General features: G+C 36.3%; 2 protein-coding genes across 8 annotated transcripts in view; both read right to left on the bottom strand.

The window, feature by feature from the left end:
* Positions 1 to 5,627, bottom strand: part of LIPK (lipase family member K) — a 48,689-nt gene extending 43,062 nt beyond the window's left edge. For 3 of the 6 annotated variants that reach the window (XM_051823353.2, XM_051823352.2, XM_051823351.2), the window contains exon 1: positions 5,267 to 5,622. The gene's annotated coding sequence lies outside the window, so the exon portion shown is untranslated. Of the gene's footprint in view, positions 1 to 5,266 lie in introns of all 6 variants that reach the window. The other 3 variants (XM_051823350.2, XM_051823349.2, XM_008270160.4) reach the window with 2 other exon arrangements.
* Positions 5,628 to 13,674: 8,047 nt separating this feature from the next.
* Positions 13,675 to 26,318, bottom strand: part of LIPF (lipase F, gastric type) — a 59,573-nt gene continuing 46,929 nt past the window's right edge. For both annotated transcript variants that reach the window (XM_070057645.1, XM_070057644.1), the window contains 7 exons: positions 25,832 to 26,030; positions 23,774 to 23,883; positions 21,330 to 21,466; positions 19,724 to 19,870; positions 17,806 to 17,877; positions 17,319 to 17,390; positions 13,675 to 14,853 (listed from right to left, as the gene is read on the bottom strand). In XM_070057645.1, the coding sequence (XP_069913746.1) occupies positions 14,617 to 14,853; positions 17,319 to 17,390; positions 17,806 to 17,877; positions 19,724 to 19,870; positions 21,330 to 21,466; positions 23,774 to 23,883; positions 25,832 to 26,030 (974 nt within the window). In that variant the 3' untranslated portion in view covers positions 13,675 to 14,616. The remainder of the gene's footprint in view (positions 14,854 to 17,318; positions 17,391 to 17,805; positions 17,878 to 19,723; positions 19,871 to 21,329; positions 21,467 to 23,773; positions 23,884 to 25,831; positions 26,031 to 26,318) is intronic.

Genomic DNA, 26,318 nt, shown 5'->3' on the forward strand with positions numbered 1-26,318 from the left:
CCTTTGTTGCCGGGTTAGTGCTGGGAAAGTTTAGTGCCTTAACTGTCTGCCCAGTAGTCTGAGACTGGAGACACCTCAAATTTTTGTGGGAGACCAGAGATACCATCCATAAAACACCACTTAATTTTATGCATTCATGGCCTTAAGAATATTTTGCTATTTCAGTCTATCTCTCTGGGAATAAATTTTTGGGATCATGGGGTTTATGTTTTCCATGACCTCTGCAGAAATGCCTTTTGGTTTCATGTAAATATTTAGTCTAAGCTCCTGATCTTTCCATGAAAAGGCATATTGGACTGAATTACATGGGAACAAATACACCACTGAAGATCCTAATTATTGACGTATAAACAATTAATTCTTTGACTTGGAAAGAATTTTCTTTTGGAAAAAAATTTAGATAGCTCTTACCTTGAGTAATTTTCCTGTTGGTATTTATATGAAAATCAAACAAAAAGAGGGGAAAAACTTTCAGGAGCTCTGTAGTCACTTATCAGCTTAATTAATAGTAAATTATTAGAAATAATTCAAACATACACAGATAGAATGGACACACAATTTTGTTATATTTATGCAATGAAATAGTACTAAATGACACATTCAACAGTGTGACTATATCTCAGTTATGCAGAGTGAATCAAGTCCAGGTCAAAAGAATACATACTCAATACTTCCATTTCTGTGAAAATCAAGAACAGAGGAATTGAATGAATAGGAATAGAAATAGCAGTAGTGTGGTTGCCTTTGTGGTGCAGCAGGAAAAGCAGCTGCCTGCGATGCACCTATACATCATCCCGTATGGGTGCCTGTTTGAGTCCTGGCTGCTCCACTTTGATCCAGCTCCCTGGTAATGTACCTGGGAAAGCAGAGGAAGATAGTCCTAATACTTGGTCCCCTGCACTCATTTGGGAGACTCAGAAGAAGCTCTTTGCTCCTGGCTTCCGTCTAGCCCAGTTCCCACCATTGGAGGCCATTTGGGGAGTAAATCTGCAGATGGAAGAGCTCTCTCTCTTTGTCTCTCCCTCTTTCTGACTGAGCTTTGCCCTTCAAATAAACAAAATAAATCTTAAAAAAAAATAAGAACAATAGTGTTTGGTGGGGAAGCTAACTGTAAAGGTATAAGAAGAAATTTCTAGTGCAAAATCAATATCTTGATTGGAGTTGTCAAGATTCATCAAATGGTACAATTAAGAACTGTGCATTTTGCTGAATGTAATAAGAGGTTAATTAAAAAGAAACAGGAAACTATGTTGCAAAGCAAGTGTTGTCAATGACTGCTGGTGCTGGCATAAATTAGTGCAACTTATTTGAAATCATACTGCCTGCTATATTTACTAGAAATTTTAAATAACATTTATATCCTATGTCCCAGAAATTACATTTAATAAATTTATACTATGAAAATAAATTCCCAATTTGAAGATGGAGGGAAGAAGATTTTTATACAAGATTATATTTTTATTATTTGTAATAAATAAAATTAAAACATCTTAATGATAAAAGGATAAGTTTATAAACTGTAACATTAATTTCATCTTATAGATAAAACCATTGAATTGTTTATGAAGGTTACATAATAACATGAAAACATATTCACAATACAATGTAAAATGGAAGAAAGAGTTCTTGGAAGGAAGAATTGGATACAGTGTTAGTCCTCCTATTAGGGTATGCAATGGCTTTCAAAATATAAATAATTTGAAAGAGTGAAATCCCAGTCCTTTGATTGTCATGTACACACTTTTATGATAATAGTTATGTGGCCTGAGAATTTCTGGCTTCAAGATGGTTTTCCTTGTTAACTCTACAATGGAAAAACCTAATTCATTCCTTTTCTGGTCAAATGTATTAGGCTATAGAAACACCTGGGACTCCCTAACAAAAAAATAGCTGACTATATTGATGTTGATATTTGACAAAGGAAGTTACTTTAATAAAGTAACAATCTTTTTCCAAAGGCGATTAACTTCTTCAAATCAGGCATGTTTGAACTTTTTGCTTTAAAATACTTGTTAGCAACTAGATCATAAAAAAAAAAAATTTGTGTTGATGTATCATTATGTGATTTGTGACAACGGGCTTCAGAAAGAATTCAAATAATTGAATGGCATTATGTAAACATGGTTTCTCAGAACTTAGATCCATTTCAAAAATGTGAATGATTGATTATGAACTTTGTTTCATTATATCAGTAAATAATAATCATCACTGGATGTATGAATTAAAAGGAAAAGATTTATTCATGTTGTAAGAGGTGTATTGGTAGTAAAATTTTATTTTGCTTAATTGTATTCATTAAACTTAATAAGTTTATAATTCTTTGACCAATTATATGCCAACAAAAATTAAAAATCATTAAAATTAAATACAACCAAGGGCCACCAGAAATGAAAACAATTAAAATTTTAATGCATATGCACTTTTTAGGGGCAGAGAACTTATTGATCAATAAAACACTTATAAGCACAAAAAATACTATATTAGGATATGTATTTGTGGGAATGAATAAAACATTCATAGGAAAAAGTGAGACAAGCATATGATTTCATGGAGGAAAATAAAAGGTATAAAACTTTAATTCATAAAATGAAGTATTATTAAAAATAATTATAACAATTTTATTGTAAATTGCTAAAATTTCTGTGTCCCACAAAATGCATTTTTAGCAACTGTTTAAAATTATAACAAAAAATTTCTATATCAACCTAAAAAATTTGCCAGTACTTACATAATTTTGGAAAATATGAACTATAAAAGCAAAAACAATTTTAATTAAATGATACATGTATTAAAATTTGAGTTTTTTAAAAAATATTTATTTATTTATTTACCTGAAAGTCAAGCTACAGAAATAGAGAGAGAGAGAGAGAGACAGATCTTCTACCTGCTGGTTCACTCCCCAGATGGCCTCAATGGCTAGGGCTGGGCCAAGCTGAAGCTAGGAGCCAGGAGCTTCTTCCAGGTCTCCTGCTTGGGTAGCAGTGGCCCAAACACTTGAGCCATCCTCTTCTGCCCTCCCAGGCCATTAGGAGGCAGCTGGATCAAAAGTGGAGCAGCTGGGACATGAACTAACACCCATATGGGATTCTGGCTTTTCAGGCTACAGGTTTATTCACAATGCCTCAATGCCAGTTCCTATGTTTGTTTTCAAATCTCTAAAAGAAAGAAGCAAACAAAAATCCATGATCATAAGAAGCACTGGAAGGATTACTCCAAAATGATATACTTGGTTACTAGGAATAAAATTTTTTCTTATTCCATTGATTTCCTTATTGGTATTGTATTCATACTTTCCTTGGTGACTTTATTAGTGAATTGTTCTTACACTGAAAATATAGCTTTTGACATGTAGAAACAATTAGGTGTAACTATAAACTGAATGACCTCTGGGAAAGGCCTTAGGTATCTTCTAATGTTGCAGTGTTCTCAGTGTTAGTATTTCTGCCTTATCATAACCATTTCAGCAGTTCCCCATGTTTTTTTTCCTTCTTCTTCTTCTTATTATTATGTGATTTTTGACTGTGGTATAAATGATGAGATTTGCTAGATAGTTATGTATGAATTACAATGTTCTGGCACATGTTACATTTCCCCTTTCTGCATGCATGGTATTTTCAATCTAAATATGATTGGGTGTTTAGAAAAATTTAGATTCTAGATTGTCCCTACCTCAGCTTCTTTCTCTAAGCCTTGATACTCTTCATCTCTTACCAAACAACAGGGATCACATCCCACACAACTATAAGTAGTAAAACTGAAAGAACTAGATATAAATTGCTTTTGATTTCCTTCATCCAGAATGAAAGACTTAATGAATCAGGAAAAGTGAGAAGAGTGGGAAGACAATTAACAAGGGAATGAATGAAACTTTATGCAATAGGAGATCCAAGCCTACATTTGAGGATTAAGCACCTTTCCATTGAAGGAAGAAAAACTATGCAATTTAGACAGGATCTTAAAATAGATTAAGAGACCAATAGCTCTAGGCTGTAAGTATAGAAGCAGAGGAAGGAAAATAAGCTTCCTAGGATAAATGAAAATAAAGTATCTGAAGGAGAAAAGAAAAATGAATATTAACCTCTAAAGGGTACTTTATTTCATGTCTTTGCTATAATATGAAGGACAAAGCACTTGTTCTGCCTGGCTAAAATGGGTTCTGAAGGATTGTTGTTTCAAATATCTAAATAATAAAATAAAATAAAAAGGAACTGTAAAAATACTGTTTTCCCTCAATTTCATTACAAAATAAAGGAAACATAGGATGGGTCAGTGAAAGAATATTGAAATAAGTTGTACCAGACTAAAATAACGCAAATAATATTATGTTTTAATCTCCAAATTTAGTTCTATATATTTCCAACCTGAAGCGTTAAATGTGCTAAAGTGACTAAATATTTGAACTGTTTCTTTTTAACAAACATAAAGAAAGTCTGGTGAAAATTGCGTTCATATTTCTAGAAATAGAAAAAAATAATTATTTTATAAAAAAAAACAATTGTTTGCCTTTGACATATGAAATTAAAGAACAGTTCTTGACTCTCTGCCTAAGGGAATGTTTGTCCATAAATTTGGCTCATCTTCATCTTCATCTTCCTAGCTTCAAATGCAGGCTTGCAATTAAGAGAATTAGAGAAGCATGTTAAAAATCATCTACATTAATGTGAAAAGTGTTTTCATTCCTCACTCATTTGGTCTTTTTATTACAAAGAAAAAGAGAATTGTGTTTTCAATATCAGAAAAGTGCCCATAATCTCTATAAACAGGCCACTCTCTCATCAGTCACTTAACCCACACTTCCCTGCTGATGTTTTTGGTCCTATGACAGAATATTTATTCTTTCAAGACTATTGGAATGAAACAATAAAGAGCTTTTTTTAAAAAATGCTAATGAATTTTTAAAGCATTAACCAAAAACTATTTCCCATACCCCTACAGGTACAACCCAAAACAAAGTTCTATACACATATCTATAGCCAGATCCTCCTAGTGTAGACTTGTGACACTTCCTCTCATTGAGACTCAAAGAGAGTCATGTCTGCTTTCTAAATGCTACAGTTTTCTGAAAGGAAAGACTCATTATAACATGTGTAGAAAACTGTAATCTATCTTTACCACTTGGTGTAGTCATGGTATGCTCTTGCCATATCTTGCTTAACTTGATAGACTCAAAACACAGCATCCCTCACCAGTATTTAAATCCAAAGATTCTTTATGTCTCACTAATATACCATGACTTAGGCTCTGCAATTAGATCAATAGTTATTACCGGATCTCGTAGGTCTCTGAATGTTTGTCTTCAAGTCCTTGGGGCTTCAGATTGATTCCAGCTCCTTCCAGAGACAGCTGTCAGTGGGACAGGCTCTGCTCTAAACATCTCAGAAGATGTCGCAATCGGGAATTTCCCAACTGGAGACAATTTAATCATGGCCTCAAATATGATGAATGCCGTCGGGGAAGTCTTGTTAGGCATGTTCTCAGCCAGTGATAAGAAAGATGGTGTTAATGGAACTGAGTCCTGCTCCTGCCAAGCCAGTCCTTGAGTTGTGTGCCTCAAGGGTCAGAGGGATTGAAAACTTTTCAGCAGACTACAGACTCTCCATTCAGAAAATAAAACCTGAGCCCAGTTATATAATCATCTCTATAAAATTCTTAGTACTCCACCCTATCCGATTCCAACACCTTTCATGCTGTTGAATTCTCAGTTAGTGCTTTGACCTTCCTATATTTCTTTTATCTTAAGTAAACCAAGTTTTAAAATCCTCAGAAAATATTGCATTCAATTCCAACTCCTTTATAGAAACTATTTCCTTCAAGATCTCCAGATAGCTATAGATAAAAATTCAGGCCTTTTTCTACTCTCCAACCATTCTTTTCCCTTCCCTTCCCTTCTCTCCCTCCTCTTTTTTCCCCTCACCTCTGCTCCCCTCCTTTCCTCTTCCCTTTGCTCCCCTTTTCTTGCCACACAACCAACTTCACTTATTGCATCTGCAGTAAGTGGAGACTTGATATTAGAGACGCCGTAAAGAATTTTAGAACTGGATAGATTTCTATTTGGAGGAGAGAGCCTTAATGAAAAATTACAAAGAATATATATCTAATTTGGTAAAATTAGACCAAACTTCTAAAATGATTCCTAAATTTTGATTTCATGTATTGGAAAGTCATGCAGCCATTTGGGGCGTGAACAATCAGATGGAAGATATTCTCTCTCTCTGTAACTCTGCCTTTCAAATAAATAAATAAATTTCTAAAAGAGAAAGTTAAAATCAACTGAAGGTTTATGTCAGAACAAAGGTTAGAAAGGATTACCTGTGCAGTGTTACTGTTTAAATTGAAAGTCACAAAGAATACTAGATGTATATGTGTACATGTATATAATATGGTACACACACATATACATATATAGGTTGTTCACAGATTCCAAGGATTATTAAGTGAATATATGTTTGAGAGGGACATTTTTACCCCTGGCCAACTGCAAGCACACAGGTGGATATAGTAGAATTGATAATCTTTTTTTCTCATGTTGGGTCTGTGTTTAGGTTGTTTGATTTGTTGTTATATTTTATAACATATATGTAGCATGTATTCTTTTGACTATCTCAAATATTACATGACTGTTTTTGATAAAGTTAACCTTTGAGAGACTCATAATTTAGTGGTTGTTATGAACTGAATAGGACTTAGCTCCCCAAATTCAGGCAGATGGCTAAACTCTTGAAGTCTTAATATTAAAGACTGATGGATCAAGGATATGGAGATTTGATGTGATTAAGACATGTGAGAGGTGAATCTCATGGGAGATCTTTAAGCCACTCTGAGTGGAAAAATGACATCCTGGTTAGTTGACAAGAATTAGGAGAAGGAACACTTTGGGCAGCCAACATCCTTAAATCACATATTTCTCCTTCCTTGTATATCAGTTCCATTGCCAAAGGTCATTGTGATTGGTGGCCATATTTCCTCACTGTCCAGTTCCCATGGTACCAAAAAGACTAGTCACTAAATGAAGCCCTAGTCTCACAGCCTTCCCTCTCCTAACCAGTCCTTTAGTAGGGCAACCTTCTCCACCCAATTTGCATTTCTTAGTTCCTTCCCACTGCCAAAATATTTCTTCCTATTTGGGTCCCAATAACCTCCACTGTCAGGATCTGTACTTACTCCCTTGATGGTTGCCTAAGTTGTGTGGAAGGAAAAAAAGCTTCACATGACTATGGATAAGAGAATGTTTGTTTTTGCTGATGATCATCGCAACTAGGAATGCAATTACAAGAGATATTTTCCTGGAATTTTGTTAGAGTTCAAGTGCGGATTTAGATTTTATTAATGATACATAGTAATATATGGTGAATTAACCAGACTTAGGTGAGATGACACAGGAATTCAGCCATCAAATACAGCAGTGCTATGCAAATTGTGACCTGTAAGCCAAGGAACATCAGTGCCCTTAGCATCTTGTTAAAATGCTGTTTCTTTGGGTCTCACTCCAGACATACTAAATCAGGCTCTCTGGACTTGTATCTCTGTTTTACCGGGCTCTCTAGAAGATAGTCATGCATGTTGAAATCTGAGAAGCTCTGTTCTAAAGCACTATTTTCACTGGAAAATAATTTGTAAGTTACATTAACATTTAGAGCCAACCTATTATTAAGTGCAGACACTGCTGGCTTTATTAAAATGAGAAAACAGACAACCCCCTTCATTCCAGTAAAAGACTATTGATGCCATCTCCAAGGGCAGATCAGGTAGTAGAGCCCTTCCCTCCACCTCTTCCAACTTTAAGATAATGATCTATTTGTACATCCTTGAGCAACACGCACGTGCACCTCATTTGTGAGGACAGAAAATACTACTAATGTGCAGAAACACTGAAGGACTCATTCCTGCCCCAACACCCTACTTTAGCAACTGCATTTTTAACTGCAGGAGGACATACTATTAATAAGGTTAGTGATGTAAATAAGGTTAATGTATGCTGTTCTCTATTTTCAGCTTAGCTTAATTAACCTCAGCTCAAGTGCCACTTACTACCCAAAAGCAAAGTTCAGATGTTTAGGTCCGTGTATTCCTGAAGATTTTAGCAGTCTTCATACATATTAGATTCAATACTGACTGATTAGTGGAGGTAATTTTCTTTTCCTTCTCAAAGAATGCTTGAGTTTTAGAAAACAAATGGCTCTTGTGTAAAAGAAATCTATGAATTAATAAGAAAAATAATAGTGATGTTGTGAAAAAAATCAAACCTAATAATTTCATTTTATTTCAGTTCAATTTAACATTGTTTTAAATTAATTTTTTATTTATTGGGAATCAGAGACAGACACAGAGAGATACCATCTGTTGGTTCATTTTCCAAATGCCCACACAGGCAAGGGAAGGGCCTGGTAGAACTGGGAACTCAGTCCCGGTCTCCCACATGGATGGTAGAAAGCCAATTTACTTGAGTCATTACCTGCTGCCTCCCTAAGTGTGCAATAGCAAGAAGCTGGAATTAGAAGTGGAAACAGTATGCAAACTCAGGCATTCTCATATGAGATGTGGCTGTCTTAACTACTAAGCCAAATACTCGCCCATTAATATTGTGTGATAAAAACAGATCACAGCAACCTACAATAGAAAATTAAGATGTAAGAGTTGTAGCAAAAGTAACTAATGTACTATGTAGGCTAAGATAACTTATGAATATTTGTATTAAGTCTTTACTGATTTGTCGCTAGAAATACTGGACCAATTTGGGATTGGAGTAAGGCCTGAATTCAAATCCTGATTGCACTATTTTCCATGAAACTTTGAATACATATTCTCAATATCTCCGCTTTGTAAAACTGGTGTAATACTACTAATGTTGCATTATTTTTAAGGCTGTCATTATCCATATATAGTCATTAGTAATGTACTAGTTTTCCCTATTTTCCTTACGTTAAACTTTTCCAAGATTAAGTTCCTGGAAGTGCTTTGTATTTTTATAGAGTTTTTTCCTCACAATTTTTTATTCAAAGTCTAACATTCTCATTGAACAAAGATGTGCATCATCTATCAATTTTTAGAGTAAGAGTCCCCTACTTGAGGAAAAACACAAGCAGTCTCCAAAAATAACGTACCCTCTAGTGGCAAATCTGAGTAACTGCATAGTCTCTAGAAAATGTAGCTTAAAACACAATGTGAATGTGAGAATGTTATTTTCAATAGCATTTTTTTTTTTTTTGTCCATAGGCTTATTAGCTGCACATCCTTTTTGGGGCACTTATTGAATTAGCTTCATAAGAGTTAAATTTTAGAACTGCAAAACACAAAACACTGAAAGATTTGCACTAATTCTAATATAACCACAAAGCATATTTCCTTATTAATGGCACAGATTTCTGGACCTGTGGGTAATCTGGCAGATCTAAATACTGTATGGTCATTTGAAACTCAAGTGTGAGGGCTTGCACTGTGGCATAACAGGTAAAGCCGCCGCCTGAAGTTCCGGCATCCCAGCCAGATACTAGTTTACTTAAAGAAAATCAGGTTTGGAGAACCAATTTAGACTAACCAAAAACAATAAGGAAGAATTAATAATCTAAAATATCAATGTTTTAAATGTACATAGAGCCGGCGCCGCGGCTTACTAGGCTAATCCTCCACCTTGCAGCGCCGGCACACTGGGTTCTAGTCCTGGTCGGGGCGCCGGATTCTGTCCCGGTTGCCCCTCTTCCAGGCCAGCTCTCTGCTGTGGCCAGGGAGTGCAGTGGAGGATGGCCCAAGTACCTGGGCCCTGCACCCCATGGGAGACCAGGAGAAGTACCTGGCTCCTGCCATCGGATCAGCGCGGTGTACCGGCCGGGGCGGACATTGTAGGGTGAACCAACGGCAAAGGAAGACCTTTCTCTCTGTCTCTCTCTCATTCACTGTCCACTCTGCCTGTTTTTTTTTTTTGTTTGTTTGTTTTTTTTTTTTTTTTTTTAAATGTACATAGAAGCTATCTGCTGTTCAATAGCTTCATTACTTACACTGGCTACTCTAGGAATTTCCAAATTAGCAGATGAATCTATGCTGAAGCTGTTACTGTAAGAAGATTGTCTGATACGTAAGAGCAAAAGAAATTATCTAAATAATGTATTTTTTTTTTTTTTGACAGGCAGAGTTAGAGAGAGAGATACAGAGAGAAAGGTCTTCCTTCCGTTGGTTCACCACCCAAATGCCCGCTACGGCTGCGCTGATCCGAAGCCAGGAGCCAGGTGCTTCCTCCCAGTCTCCCAAGCAGGTGCAGGGCCCAAGCACTTGGGCCATCCTCCACTGCCTTCCCGGGCCACAGCAGAGAGCTGGACTGGAAGAGGAGCAACCGAGACAGAATCGGCGCCCCAACCAGGACTAGAACCCCGGGGTTCTGGCACCGCAGGTGGAGGATTAGCCAAGTGAGCTGCGGTGCCGGCCTTAAATAATGTCTTATAGCAACAAAATATATGAGATAATATGTATTGAATGATAATATGGATCATGCACTAATTACATTAGAATATTTGGCATAGAGATGCCATTCAATAGACTTTTTTTTCAAGAAATGGGTAGAGATCTCACAAAAGTACTTGGAGATAGGTACTCCTACTGTTCCCATGGAAGGATGTGAAATCTCATGAAATTAATAGCTCTCCCTATTTATAGCATGACTGAGCAGAAACTCAAACTCAGGTCACTCTGAGTCTCCAGCTCATACTCATAACATTTTTGTTAAACTGCTTTCTTGAATAACTATATATTCATCTTCATTGAATATGCTCAGTTCTGGGTTCCTGTATGTGTGTCCTGTAGACCTTGACCTTATTATGGCATCACCCTGCTATGATATTTTGAATTGGTTTACAGTTTACTTTGGCTATAACTGAATATCTTTGAAGAGATCTTCGACCAGTTATGATAATCAGCATCATACCCGAAAACTACTTTTGTAGGTGGGTTATTTAAGTAAACAGTTCATCTCACCTGTGTTTTTATTTGTTCTTCAAAAAGATATTTTCAAATGAAAATATGAGAATATCATTTTATTTGTGTGCCATAAACACTTTTCCTAGCTTGACTGAGATTATATATAACTTTTAGAATCTGATCTTTTGGAGGAGGGCTGAGACAATGGCCAACTGAGATATGGAAAACCAGATGAGGTTTGCATCGGGAAACTTGGGTCCCTTTCCATGTCTTCTAATATTTTTCTTTTCTTCCATCTGGCCTCTGTTCCTTTTTTTTCTCACTCTAACATCTATCCGGCTACTTCTCACTTCTCCCCTCTGACTTTGATAGAGAAAATACACATTCAATTGGTATTTTTCCCTTTCACCAGATTTCCTTCTACACAGATTAGAGAAAGGTATTCAATTTAAGATGCTACCATAACAGTTCAAGAATTATGTGTTGGGTGGACATTTGGTATACAGCAATTAAAACATCATATGGGATGCCCACAACCTAAATCAGAATGCCCAGGATTAAGTCTTCAGGGTAGCCACAAGATATCCTGCTAATTATTTAAAATAACCAGGATAGCTTCAATGACAAAAAAAAAAAAAAAATCAGCAGAGTTCATAGTAAGAACCTACAAATTACAGGAAATATGAAGGAAAGTGGAAAATGCTAAGTGATACTACTAGAACATAATCAGCAAAATCTCAGTGGTATTAAACTACAATACAAAAGACACAGATTCTTCAACAATAAGCAAAAAATACAAGAAAAAAAGAAATGGAAGATGGACCTATTGACCTAAATATACAAGAAATAACATCAACCAATAAAAGGTGAAGACAAATTTAAAAAATGTAATAGATTTTGATATTTATGAGATAATTGGAAATTTGAGCACTGGATAGATACTTAATAGTAAAGAGATTTGGGATGTGATATTAGAATGATAAAAAGAGACCTTATTTTTTGTAAATACCTGCTGTGAAATACTCATAGATGAAATGTGTGATGCTTAAAATTTGTTTCAAATTAATAGGGGAGGAGGGAAGTGGCTATACATAAGAGGAAACAATGGCTATGCATTGATAAGAGTTGAAACTGAGAAATGCCTATAAAAGGATTCATTAAAATTTGTGGTTAACATTGCATATGTTTAAATTTTTCTGTATTACAAGGGAAAAGAATAATTGACAAGAACTGCTTTGGGGCTAGAGAACAGACAGTATTTATTTATTTATTAGTTTTGGAATATTTTATTATTAGATATTATACTTTGAAAGGCTAAAGTTTGCAAGAATGTAGTATCTCTTAATATCCATAGCTTCCATGGCCACAGTCCAGGCTACTGAGGCATCCAAGCCAAAGCCCTGTCTTCCACAGTGGCTGCCATAGTAGTTCATGGTGTCAGGTGGTGGGCTTGGTTTGCTACTGCAGGTCAATTTTGTGTGTGTGACGGATCAGGGACATTTACATGCAGTCTCATGTATGTTGGAAAGCCACAACTCTAAATGCCATCCATTAGAGCATATTACTTGAACACTAGGCCAACTCTCTTGTTCCCTAATTCTCAACCACATCTTCCACTTCTTCATGCAATTAATTATTTAAAAGTTGTGAGCATGTTTGATGCTGTGCTCATTTACATCCCTAGAAAAACATTTTGCCTTTCATAAAATTCTAGCATTTAAAATCTCCTTGCATGTTTGAGTTTCTGAGTTTTAAACTACATAAATAAAGCTGAGAAGAGACAGTATTTAAATTGTCTCTCGAGTTTCATTGTCTGGCGACTGGGAGAACTTCATTTACTTGACATTTATTTGGCATCAAGAAGAAAGAAAAATGAATTGGAGTTTCAAAATACTGAGCTTGATGTAATGAGAAGCTACCCAGGGAGTGAATACAGAAAATACATGGCAATAAATTCATAAATACCAGTTGACAGTTCAGATTAATGAATGAGAGATGTTAGGTCTCTTCCAAGACCAAAACCAGGGTCAAGTATTGGGTACAAGGGTTAAGATGCTGTTCGACATGCCGCATTCCATATTGAAGAGTCTGGTTTGAGTCTTGGCTCTGCTTCTGATTCCAGCTTCCTGCTAATGAGCAACCTATGATGCAGCAGGCAATTGCTTCAAGTTTTTGGGTCCCTGCTACCCACATCAGAGTCCTGGACTGAGTTCCAGACTGTTGGCTTCAGCCTAGCCAGGCCTACTATTGTGGGCATTTGGGAAGTGAAGCAGCAGATAAGAGATTTCTGTCACTGTTTGTCTCTATCTCTTTCTGTTTTGCTGTCTTTCAAATAAACAAAGTAAAATTAAGAAAAGTTTTTAAACTTTGTCCATATTTTATGAATATAGACTAGTAGAAAGGCACTTACTTTGAAAAATATAGGAGACTGCAGGAATAAAATGATTTTTTTTAAACAGAATTAATGAAACAATTGAGTCTTCAAGTGGTTACAGTACTATGAATATTTGTCACTAGTCGCTGGGATTCTCATGTCAGATTAGTAAAGGCTACCTACAAAGTTCACTGAAATATTTGAAATAAAGGCTCCTGAATGATCTCTTAGCAAGTTATTCTTTCCAAATTGAAAGAAAAGGAGAGGGTTTAAATAAATAGGAATGCTTTAGGCTTCCTAGCCAAAGTTGAGGGACTTGGCAATATAATAGCAAAAACGGATTCTTGTGAAGCCTTTGTACGTATTCTGTATACTATTCTGAATAGAAGACATTATTTGTCTCATTTATATTTTATACATTAAATTCTACCAAATGATATCCAAAAGTTTCTTTGCATAAAATATGTGATCATAATTGTGTGCAGTTAATATGATTTCCCAGGAAAGGTGGTGCTTTCTAGAAATTTTGGAAGGTTGGAGGAGCCACTTCGGGGGAAGTGGTACAACTTGGGGCAGTTGTGCATCCTGATATATGTATAAGTGGGAATGTTTCTGGATCCTATGAGTGCCAGGATGGTGACGGTGATTTCAGAATCATTTTACTTAGTTGTGTTTTGTGCTTTCTGGTCAAAGTCCAAAGGGATGCAGGAAGAATAACAGCAGTTATTCTAGGGCACACTCTTTGTTTCCCAACTTCCTGAATCCAGCTTGAGGTTACCTGTTGCCTCCCAATCTACCCTTGTTTTCTCCTCCCTGGGAAGTTAAAGTGAGATGACCTCATTTCAATTTATATCTTAGTTGCCCTTTTTTTTTTTTTAAACTCTATTGAAAAAGAACAAGTAATAACCCCACTGTACTGATGGAGAGACTGAGTTTTTTGACAATACAAAACAATTTACTCAGCGTGAGGCATCCCAAGAGGAGTCAGTATTTACTTCCAGGGCTATTTTTTGTTTTTCCTTTTTGAAAACAGTGAAGGTTCACAACTCACAATCTGAGTTTATAAGAGAAAGAGAATAACAAGATTTGAAAAGAAGTTTCACCTCTCCAGGAATATGTTCTGTAAGGTATTTCTAGATAAATTTCCAATTAAAAGATCAAATTTCCTTAAATTGGAAAAAAAAATCAAAATGACCAATGAGAGTTTTGTTGATGCCAGTATATTTCTAAAGTCAGAAGTACAGAAAGAAACACAGAATCCCAAACATTATAGGTCATTGAGTATGAGAGAACAAAGTATTTCAGGAAAATAAATGGATAATTCTTTAAATCCAGAACTACTTTTTATCTTTTGCCATCATAGAAATCATTTCATTGTAAACTTCTTGAGGAGCATTCATTGCCCAGATAAAATCCAAGTGATTATATGGAAGAATCTCCTTGTGGTAAATGAGATTAGAAAGTTTTGGAAGCAAAAGGTCAACATCTTGGGGGTCAGCCAACCAGTCATTGCCACCACTCCACACTGCAATTGGCACATTCATGGCGGTCACATTGTAGTAGGGAGGTGTGGGCTAAAAAACATGAGTGGAAAAAGCAGAGTTTAAGTAATCATACATTAAATCTAGTAGTTGTTCACTAACTTAGTTTTATAAGCAAATTCTAACATTGTTCAGAGGAAGCCACCTTTATCCATACAGAAAGGTAGATGCAATGTATTTTAGACTCATGCTTCTCAAACTTTAATGGGTCTGTTGAATCACCTGTGGATTTTGTTCAAACAAAAGTATTGATTCATAATTTGGGGTAAGACCTTGAGATTCTGCATTTGTAAGTGGCTGGTTTTGCTTTTGGTCCCAAACCATGCTGCAAACAGCAAAGCTTTAGACAACAATTCTTAAAACTTAAAACTGGGATTTCAATTCAAGTTCCAGGAAGTAGATTTGATTAGATTCAAACCATAATAGTTTTTTTTTTCTACCCAAACACTCTGAAGTACGATCTCAAAATGTCTTGAATTATTTATTTCAGCTTTGTATTGACTAACCAGTAAGGTTAGGAAATAGGTCTGTCAGTCAAATTTTGGAGCTATATTTGTTGAATACTTACCTGACTTTACTAAATATTGCTTCAAATTGTCAGAAATTTTATCCTAAGCCCCATTTCCTCTTTCTAGAAAATCACAGTTAACATACATATTTAAGGAGATTCATAAATAGGAAAGCAAACAGGAGAATCACTTCTAACTGTCCCAAAATCCAGATAATTTTGTTAGACATTTTTAAGATTAGGCTTTCAAGAATACTAATCCAACATACTAAAAGTCTCTCCTTTGCACCTTATGTAACAGCCAATTTGCCACAGCAAAAATATTTTATCACACTTTTTTAGAGTATTTAAAAACTTTCTGTTATATTTCCTTATATAAAGGAAGGCCTCGGAATTGGGTATCTCTAAGGTCTCTCCTGACCTTCGAAGCAGATGCCCTCTGATTACTAGTATTTAGAGCCCAGTAGAGAGAGATTGTAAAGAAGCCTGTGTTTGGGGATTTCAGAAGGCCGTAGTTGGGGGAAAGGTATCTTCAAAAGGAGTTTGATCTCATAGTGTTCTGAAAATCTCTTTAAAGACATCCAATGTGTATTATAAAGGAAAAGTATGATCTTTTTACACATATGATATTATTATGAAAACAAATTCCTTCCAAATTATGATTCATGAACAAAGAAGAAAGTTTGTAGAGTTGTTCAGCTACTACTTGGATGAAAAATTAGTAGTGAATGAAAAGGAAAAAGAGAGGGTTACAAAATAATGTAGGTAGGGTCCTTCCTGTTTCAAAATTAGTCAGTGAAAAGCTGAGAGTTTACCCAAATCTAAAGGCTTAGAGATATTACCCCATTAAATTCTTCAATAACACCCTGACTCTGGTAGAGAGGTGAAGAGTGTATTGCCCAAATTCATAATGACAATAAGATGAGCCATAATGTCGAAGTTCTTTGTATTGCCACAAATATAAGGACTGCTCAACATGTCTACCTATCCCATAATGCTTCTGTTTGCAGAAAAAGCATTTTCAACCTTGTCTGGCATTCAAGCACATTGTCTTTTTCTTAAAATAAAATAGATCTTCATAAAAATTAAGACTAAGATTAAGAGAGGGAAAAGGAAGAAGGGTGGAAGCATGGGCAGGAGGGAGGGGAAGGTAGGAAGTATCATTATGTTTCTGAGTCTGTATATAGGAAATACATAAAATTTGTATACCTTAAATAAAATTAACTAAAAAAGGAAATATGGTTGGGGCCGGCACTGTGGCGCACTAGGTTAATCCTCTGCCTAAGGCACCGGCATCCCACATGGGCGCCGGTTCTAGTCCCAGTTGCTCCTTTTCCAGTCTAGCTCTCTGCTGTGGCCTGGGAAAGCAGTAGAGGATGGCCCAAGTGCTTGGGCCCTGTACCTGCTTGGGAGACCAGGAGGAAGCACCTGGCTCCTGGCTTCAGACTGGCGCAGCTCCAGCCGTTGTGGCCATTTGGGGAGTGAATCAATGGAAAGAAGACCTTTCTTTCTGTCTCTCTCTCACTGCCTGTAACTCTACCTGTCAAATAAATAAAATATTAAAAAAAAAACAAAGAAATATGGCAGTGATTTCCAGCGAAATCACTCCTCTGACTGTCATCAAAAGAGAGTGTTGTTTAAGACCAGATATTTCACCCCTATCTCATGAACAGTTTGAATTATTAGTTTATTCTATCAGTGAATTATACTTCAGAAAGGAGAGAAGGGCAGGCTGGAGGACTGGGATACAGGGAAGATCAGTGTATTGGCAGTAGGTGGTGATAACTTCTAGAAGCTTCTCTCATGGGGAGGTTCCTTGGAAGGCAGCTTGAATGAGCATAACTGCTGAAGAATGACAGCTTGGGTCACGTGAGAAAAAGGGGATTCAACATTTCTTTAGGAAACTGATGTACAGTTATAGTAGCTTTTTATTTCTTTCTTTTTATCTTTGTCTTTGAAATGTGCATAATCCCAGCATTAAGTAGCTTACCTGATTGAAGTGCACTACATTCTGAGCTGGACTTCCCCAATTAAAAGCTTGAAAATTTCCAGATTTAACAGCCTAATGCAGAGAAATTAAATACACAAATAAATTGAAATTTCCCATATTACATGAAAAATAAAATGAAACATTTTCAAGTAATTTGTTTTCAATTTAGTCAATTATTGGAAAACATTTCTCATTTTAGAAATGATTATTAATCCTCTAGGATAAGGCATTTATGCAAAATTAAATGTAGCTTTGCTTGAAATAATTTTTCTTGCATACCATGTCATAAAAGTCATTCATCTCTTTGCTACCCAAGCACTGATTTTCATAGTATTTTCATTCATATGGATTGTTTTTATAGGGTAATCATATACCAAAAATTGTTACTGCCAGAAACATTTGATGGGATATTTTAAGAACATGCTTTAGGTAAAATACGAAACATTTAGCTCCTCAAAATAATTCAATAGCATTTAAAAAATGATACCTGGGTCCAGTGCAGCATGTTTTGAACTGAAGTTCCTGCCGGATTATGTGACACGTACACATCCAAGCGACTCTAGAAATCAACCAATGTATATATATACATATGTATATACGTATATATATATATATGCATATTTAGATACATATTTGGTTTCTCAAAAATAGCTAAGACCTAAGTTTTCTGCTCCAGGTCAAGACTTAGGAAGTGTTCATTAGAAGGACATGAACAACATAGTTGTATGTCACTTTAGAATTTACAAAGCACAATTGCATGTGTTATTTCACTTAATTTTTAGTCACTCAATGAAAACTTATCTCTATTTTATAAAAACGGAAATTAGAGCTCAAAGTAGTCTAGAGAAGACCAGTGTCCCACATTTAAGAGAATAGAGCCAGAGACTAGATCTCTGAGTCTACATTCTCGGAATTTTATTCTTCTGTTACCTAGCACAATAGTGCAAGAAATTAAATATTCACCCTATGCTTTGCATATTTGCAGAATTTTAATGTATGATATTTATATACCATATATGTAATACATAAATGGTCTCATATAATTTCCAATTATGTCATCCTATTGAGGCCTTGATCCACCTTGCTTAGATGCCAGACAGCAAACTGGAGTGCCCTTCTTGAATTACATAGGCTTATTCTTAATGTGTCTTAATGCCACTGATTAGACAACTGTGGACAAACACATCAATTATTTTCATTGGGAATTGTAGCCTTACTCCATGTAGTTATCAGACAGAAGACAAAATCTCTCATTTACTTTGTTCCCTGTGTCTCTACTATTATTTTCCTCATAAAACTCCATATCATTGAAATGAGATAATCTACACTACTTTTTCTCAGTGTGATAATACTGCTCTGTTGAACTCCACATACAGAATGACAAACATATCCAGAATAATGCAGAAGGACTTTTTTTCTAAAAGAGGAAGAAAGAGGTCCTTATTTTCCATCAAGATGGGAACCAGAGAAAGTTTCATTTTTTTACCTCTGGCTATTTAAAAACATTCAGAAATGATCACCAGCATTGAGAGAGAAAACTGAAGCCAGGAGCTATATCTGTCTTTTTTTACCACTGTGTTGTCAATACCTACAGCACTTTGTAGATTTGTACCTTCTTTCCAATGAACTTGATTTTCCAGGGTATTCAAGAGTATAACTAAACTAATGGTTGAACAGGTATAGTTGTCTATTTATAATAGCAAAAGGTATATAATTTACTCTATATGCCTTTATACCTTACATAGTTCATTTGATCTTCACAATAAGCCAGATGCTTTACTTTTTTTGTGGATGAGGAAACTAAAACTGAAATTTTTAAGTAATTTTCAGAAGTAGGGTTTGAATTTAAGCTGATCCTAATCCAAATTTTTAATTATATCCTTTATGATATTGTACTTTGTCACATTAAAACCATCAACTCAATGCAAATTGACTGAAAATTCAAATTAAAAAAATATGAATAAGGTCTTAGAAAAATAATTTTCTGAAATGTGCTTTGTAAAATTTATGGAAATGACTATCAACATTCTAAATATTATAAGAATATTTATTCAATGCCTGGACATTGTTTTCCACAGAAGAGATTAAATATGTTTCATCCCTTCCCTCATAGAATTTAAATGCACAATTATTTTGGTGGTCACAGTGAATCATGAATCAGTTTGTCTGTTTTTCTGCATGCTGTTTATTTACTTCAGGGGCAATTGGGGTGTTGGGAGGGATTTGGAGATGATCAAACTAGGAGCAATGACTTGCGATTTCTTTTGATTCTATTGGATTCTCATGAATACAGTTCTGAAGCTAGTCCTAATTTTTATGAAGAATTATTTCTATAAATTATTTCTATTTTATAAAGTACTAGTTAAAACAGCGGCTTTTCAGAATATTCAGAATGAAATACAAACCATGTTCAAGTTTGCGCTGTCAAAGCCACAAATGATAAATAAGGCATTGCTGCAAATTACATTCAGTGTCTCACGGGAACACACTTGAGTGGCAAGAAATTGATCAAAGAAATTGTGTGGGTAGAATATTTTGTCACCAAATATAATCTGAAAAATAAAAGCACCATTAGTTGGGTTGTAGCACTGAAATGTCAGAAAAGATTTGTTCAATTATTCTAATGTGTTTATATAGAGGTGATAAGCCTAGTGATAGTTCTTTATTTCTACATGTTGCTTTGGAATTTTCAATACTTTCCTTCATTTAATTCTCAAAAAATAAAATGGTGAAATAGACGAGGAAGATATCAACACCAGGTATGTACTGCTGTCCTGAGAACTGAACTGTCTGCCAAGAGAAAGTATAAGACACATAGAATTACCATCACTCTTACTCTCATTAGAGCATAAATTCATAAAACAAGATGGCAGAATGTCATAAGTAAGAAATCCATGTTGTAAAGATTATCTTTTTGCTTTAAAGATTATCTTTAAAGATTATCTATTTGCTAGCAGTATGCTACAGGATAAGGCACTTAATGCTTGTGGTTTATTGAAGTCCCTAACACTGCCTTACAAAATCCTCATTTAAAGATGAAGTAGCTTCTAAGAAAGGCAAGAGTATTTGATGAGGGGCCTCAAACCATTTGCCTCACATAACCATTCATTTCTTTTCCCTCTCTCTACTTATCCCTTCTCTTCCTTTCCTTTTTTTCCCCTCTTCTTTGCAGCTTCTATGTTCCTTTTGGGTTAAGCTTCTTATCTAACTATTTTGTTTTGTTTTTATTCCCTATTTGCTGCTCTAGTACTGAAATTGCAGCTTTGACACAACTGTGAAGTATGCTAGCAAATGAAACATCTATGAAAAACCTGAAAACATTTGTAGGCATTGCTAATATACAAAAAACTAATCAAGAACAAAGAAATAAATGGGAATGGGGAGGGGGTGGACAAGCGCTGTGGCTGTATAGGTTAAGCCTCCACCTGTGGTACTGGCATCCCATATGGGAACCAGTTTGTGTCCAGACTGCTCCTTTTCTGATTCGGCTCTCTGTTTATGGCCTGGGACAGCAGTGGAAGGTGGCCCAAGCACTTAGGCCCTTGTACCCACATAGGAGACCCAGAAGAAGATCCTGGATCCTAGCATCTGATCAGCCCAGCTCTGGCTGTTGTGGCCATTCGGGGAATGAACCAGCCAGTGGAAGACTTTTCTCTCGGTCTCTGCCTCTCTCTGTTACTCTACCTCTCAAAATAAATAATCTAAAAAAGGAAGGAAGGAAGGAAGAGAGAGAGAAAAACAGAGAAAGAAAGAGAAAGATAAAAAGAGGAAGGAAGGAAGGAAGGAAGGAAGGAAGGAAGGAAGGAAGGAAGGAAGGAAGGAAGGAAGGAAGGAAGGAAGGGGAACCTTGCAGGTGGTGGGGAGGATTTAATGAAGGTCACTGCTGTTAAAGAGATCATATATTTGTGTGCAGCTCCATTTTGCATGGTCCACCAGATGTTTTTGTTCTCCTTCTGTCATCTTTAAGTCCATGAGCAACTGGGTACCTTAGATTCAAAAAAGATTACATACCTTGAACATGGTTGGAGGAATAAACCTAAGTTTGTTTACAAGGCTTTTTGTATACTTCACAGTGGCGACTGGAGCTAATGCATAAAAGGTTTTGATTCTTTCAGCCAACTTGGGATTTGTAGAAAAGGCAATAAAACCTGAAATAGAACAAGGAATCTTTTATTTTAAAGTGGCATGTGTACTTGTGTGTCTATGTGTGCATCTACACAGGTTAGCATTGTCTTGTTTTCATGTGTGTGATATTATCTTGAATCTACTGAGGGTGACATTTGACAGAATCTGAAAAATCATTCCTGTTGGTCACAGTGATCAGATTTCAATATATTTGTTTTATTTTCATAGATTCTCTATGGAGCATGAGGTCATAATTTTTAAAAAGTTATTGTAAACTTTTTTAAATGATTTTTTCTGATCTAAGAAATTAGATGGAATTTAGGATAATAAAATGATTATAAAATGGCTATTTATACTAAATAATACTATATTGAAATGAATTAAAATTCATCTCTTCACAATGTTGGTTATATTTTAAGCATTTGTTTCTAACTTTTCCACTTATATAGTCTATTCACATTAAGTGTTAATTCATGATCTCATTGTGAAGACTCACATGGCTTAACCATGAGTTTAACCAGAGTCTCATGGTTAATAGACAACAGAACCAGCATTCAATTCCAGTTTGGTTATATTTTAAGCATTTGTTTCTAACTTTTCCACTTATATAGTCTGTTCACATTAAGTGTTAATTCATGATCTACTGGAATTGAATGCTGGTTCTGTTGTCTATTAACCATGAGACTCTGGTTAAACTCTGGTTAAACCTTAAAAGGTCCTCTATTTCTTCATCTGAAATATGGAGATAATAATGGGTGCTTCATTAATTTTTTAACAACTTAAGGTGGTAAATCATGTAAAAATTTTATAACACCTCAAACAAAGTAAATGCTTGATAAATGAGTAACTAAGAAAATCCGAACATCTATACACAGTAAGTATATAGAGCCTCTGTCTGGAATTAATTGGTTTTATAAACAGTAACATATTAGCAGACTAATATGGTATCAAATAGTTATTAAGTTACATTCCCCACAGTCTAAATACATAGAACAAGCCTTCGCATTGTTAGTAGGTACATACTGATGAGGTTCAAGAATGAGCCTGAAACAAACTTCTAGAGAGGCTGGCATTTTGGCATAGTGAGTTAAGACACGCCTGTGATGGAGCATCCCATATAGGTGCTGGTTTCTGTTCCAGCTGCTCCACTTCTGATCCAGCTCCCTACTAGAGGCCTCAGAAAAGCAGCAAAAATGGCTCAACTGCTTGAGCCTCTGCCACCCAACGTGGGAGACCTGGAAGAAGCTCCCAGCTCCTGGCTTCAGCTTGGTCCAGCCCTGGCCATTTCGGTCATCTGGGGAGTGAACCAACCAATGGAAGATCAATCTCTCTCTCTTTCTCTCTCTCTCTCTCTCCCCCCCTCCTTTCCTCTCTCTCTCCCCCTCTGTAACTCTTTCAAATAAGTGAATAAATGTTTTTTAAAAGTACATTTGGACCCTGATCATGTCTCACTACCTCCACAACCACTATCACTACTTCACTATCACGTTCAGTATAGGGTACTCTTAGTCCTCTAATAGATTCTGTGTTCCTTCCATTTCTTGTTACCCCTCAGCAACTGGAGGGCTCCTATGACAGATAGCTCCTCTACTCAAAATTCCTGTGGTTTCCTTCTCCACTCAGTGTGAAAGCCGAGAGCCCTACAACAGCTAAAAGAGTCCTGAACAGTCTGTCTTCATCAACTCTTATAATTACCCCTCTCTCTTTCTCTGATTCATCCACACAAGGAATAGGTTCAATGCTGTTTTTTTGAACATCCTAGGTGAGCTCCAGCCTCAAATACTTTAAACTTCTGTCAGGTAAGCACATGACTCATGTCCACATCCCTCGGACACTCCCTTGTATCCTTCTCCAGTTTGTTTTCTGTCCATAACATTACCATTATCGACTACATTCTTTCACTTTATTTTTGTTAGTTTCTCTGTCTCCTACCACTAGAAATAAGTCATACAAAGATAGAGATTTTAATCTATTTTATTTATTGCTGTATCCTTCGGACACATCATAGGCACTCCATAATTGTGGTTGCATAAATAAAATAAATTTATTCCCGAGACTGTATGGTGCTGACTTGCGAATAAGAACACCTAAGCTGATACCTGAGCCACCTTGTTGGTAATAATCCATGTTACTTTGCACGAATTATTTACCCCTGATTAATTTAACTGAGGATACAGTAACAGTAAAAATTGCCTTATATCATTGGGTTGTTGTAAACATTATATTATATAATAAATGGAAAGCAACTTTGATTATCAGCATGCCTGCCATAACCACTGGGAAGTGATATATAACAACTAAGCCAGACAGCTTAAACCACCTTTACCTACCAATGGTGGTGCCCTGGGAATGACCAACATAGTGCAGCTTTTCCTGTCCAGTTTCCTTTACAATGAAGTCAATTGTGGCTGGAAGGTCATATTTAGCCATTTCATCAAAGCTGCAAGAAAACAGAAGACCAAATAAAACTGAATGCATTTTATTAATAGTTTTTAAAATTCAAGCATATTTCTAGCTAAAGCTCCCTTTGAGAAATAGAAAACTAGATTCTGCAAACATTACTGCTTATGGACTGTTAGTGAGTGTCACATGCACTTTAGGATGGCTTCTTATAAACAACTGACATCAGTTCTGAAGCACAGCATTACAGCTACAATTTAATCCAAGCAAGATACAAAGTGCAAATTATTTCTATCCCTGAAATGAAATGCCACATTTAATATGCATTTATATGCTGCATTCCAGTGCCATTTAAAATGAATCTTGTTCTTTTTTTTCTAATTCTTCACAAATCAGCCAGAGTGATATTTTGAAAATGAAAACTGAATTATGCAGCTCCCCAATTTAAAACCTTTCAATGGCTTCTCATTGCCCTTAGAGTAACTCCAGGGCCCTCAACACCACCCACACAGCCCTGCCTGCTTTGGCTCTTGTCAGTATCTTCCATATTCTTCCACATTGTCCTCTCTGTTCCTCATTACACTCAAGACACGTGGATTTCCTTAAAGTTCTTGGAACTCTTGTAGTACTTTTGTGCCTCAACCAAATTCTCTTCTGTTCTCCACCCCACTCATTAATTTCCAGGAATAAGACACAAGGAGGCCAGCGATAGGAAACCTTTAATAATCTTCACATAGTATCCAAATTTCATTCTCTCCCTATCTTCCTACTGATGATGACTCAGTTTGCTATCCTTCTACTTCCAACCAGATTTAAACATTATTTGAATCTATATGAGCATTCCTTTTGGAATTTTTCAGAGGCAACAGATTTCCCTGCTTTATCCATATTGTTTGTTTCATTTGGAAAAGCATATTCAAGACCTGCCCCCACCTCCAGTAGTGAATAATGAGATCACAGAGAGTTTGAAGGAAAATCTATACTTGGAGTGAATGAAGTATAGAGAAGAACCCAAGAAAGGTTTAGAATAAAATTACTTCCTTTGGACGGGATGTTTGACCAAGTGGTTAAATGCTTTTTGAAATACCCACATCCTATATTAAAATATCTGGGTTCAAGTCCTGATTCCACTTTTTTTTTTTTTTTTTTTTTTTTTACAGACAGATTTAGACAGTGAGAGAGAGAGAGAGAGAAAGGTCTTCCTTTTCAGTTGGTTCACCCCCCCCCCCCCCAATGGCCACTATGGCCGGCATGCTGTGCTGATCAGAAGCCAGGAGCCAGGTGCTTCCTCCTGGTCTCCCATGCGGGTGCAGGACCCAAGCACTTGGGCCATCCTCCACTGCCTTCCTGGGCCACAGCAGAGGGCTGGACTAGAAGAGGAGCAACCGGGACTAGAACCCGGGGTGCCAGCACCGCAGGTGGAGGATTAGACAAGTGAGCCCCGGCGCCGGCCCTGATTCCCCTTCTGATTCCAGTTTACAACTGTGTACCCTGGGAGGCAGCAGCGATGGCTAAAGTAGTTGGGCTACTGCCACATGCCTGGGAAACCCAGACTGAGTTCCTGGCTCCCTGCTTTGGCCCTGCCCAGTCCCTACCATTGCAGACATTTGGGGAGAGAACCAGCAGATCAGAGCATCTTCTTCCTTCCCTCTTTCCCCCTCTTTCCTTCCTTCTTTCTTTCTTTCTTTCTTTCTTTCTTTCCTTCTTTCTTTCTTTCCTTCTTTCCTTCTTTCCTTCTTTCCTTCTTTCCTTCTTTCCTTCTTTCCTTCCTTCCTTCCTTCCTTCTTTCCTTCCTTCCTTCCTTCCTTCCTTCCTTCCTTCCTTCCTTTCTTTCTCCCCTCAAAAATAATGACTCCCTTTCTCCTCCTACTTTGAGTATAATTTGTTAAAATGGTGTCAGATTGGAGGAGGGGAATGCCCATGCTTTAAAGCCCAATGTTTTTGATTTTTAATTGCCCATTTCTAATTATCCCCCCCTTTTTTTTTACCTAAAAGCCCAGAATTCAACGGAGTCTGGTGAATAGTATAAGTTTCTTCTGGACCAGGTATTTCCTCTGCTGTTCCCCAGCCACACATCATAACCAGCATCTGCCAGAATAAAGGCCAGGCTGTTGTTGGGCAGGTTGGAGATCCAGTTTGAGGCTGATGCAAGCAAACCATGCTGCAAAAATACGACGGGTCTCTGGCCTAAAAAAGAAAAATGTTTTAAAACTTTATAAATTTGGTTCTTATTCCAAGGCAAACATGAACATAGAAACTGGCTTTCACATGACTAGATTCAAAGGTATTTGATTGAATTGAATATTTTCACAAATACTGTCTGAATTGTTGATGATTTGTCAAGATGTTGGTTTCTCAAGATGTCAAAACTTAACAAAATTTCACACTTCACATATGTGCAGTTTATTATATGACAATTATACTTCAGTAAAACTACTAAAAATATTCAAAGAAAACTCAGCATGATGTTAATTT

This window comes from Oryctolagus cuniculus, chromosome 15 (assembly GCF_964237555.1).
Source record: "Oryctolagus cuniculus chromosome 15, mOryCun1.1, whole genome shotgun sequence".
Taxonomy (NCBI): Eukaryota; Metazoa; Chordata; class Mammalia; order Lagomorpha; family Leporidae; genus Oryctolagus; species Oryctolagus cuniculus.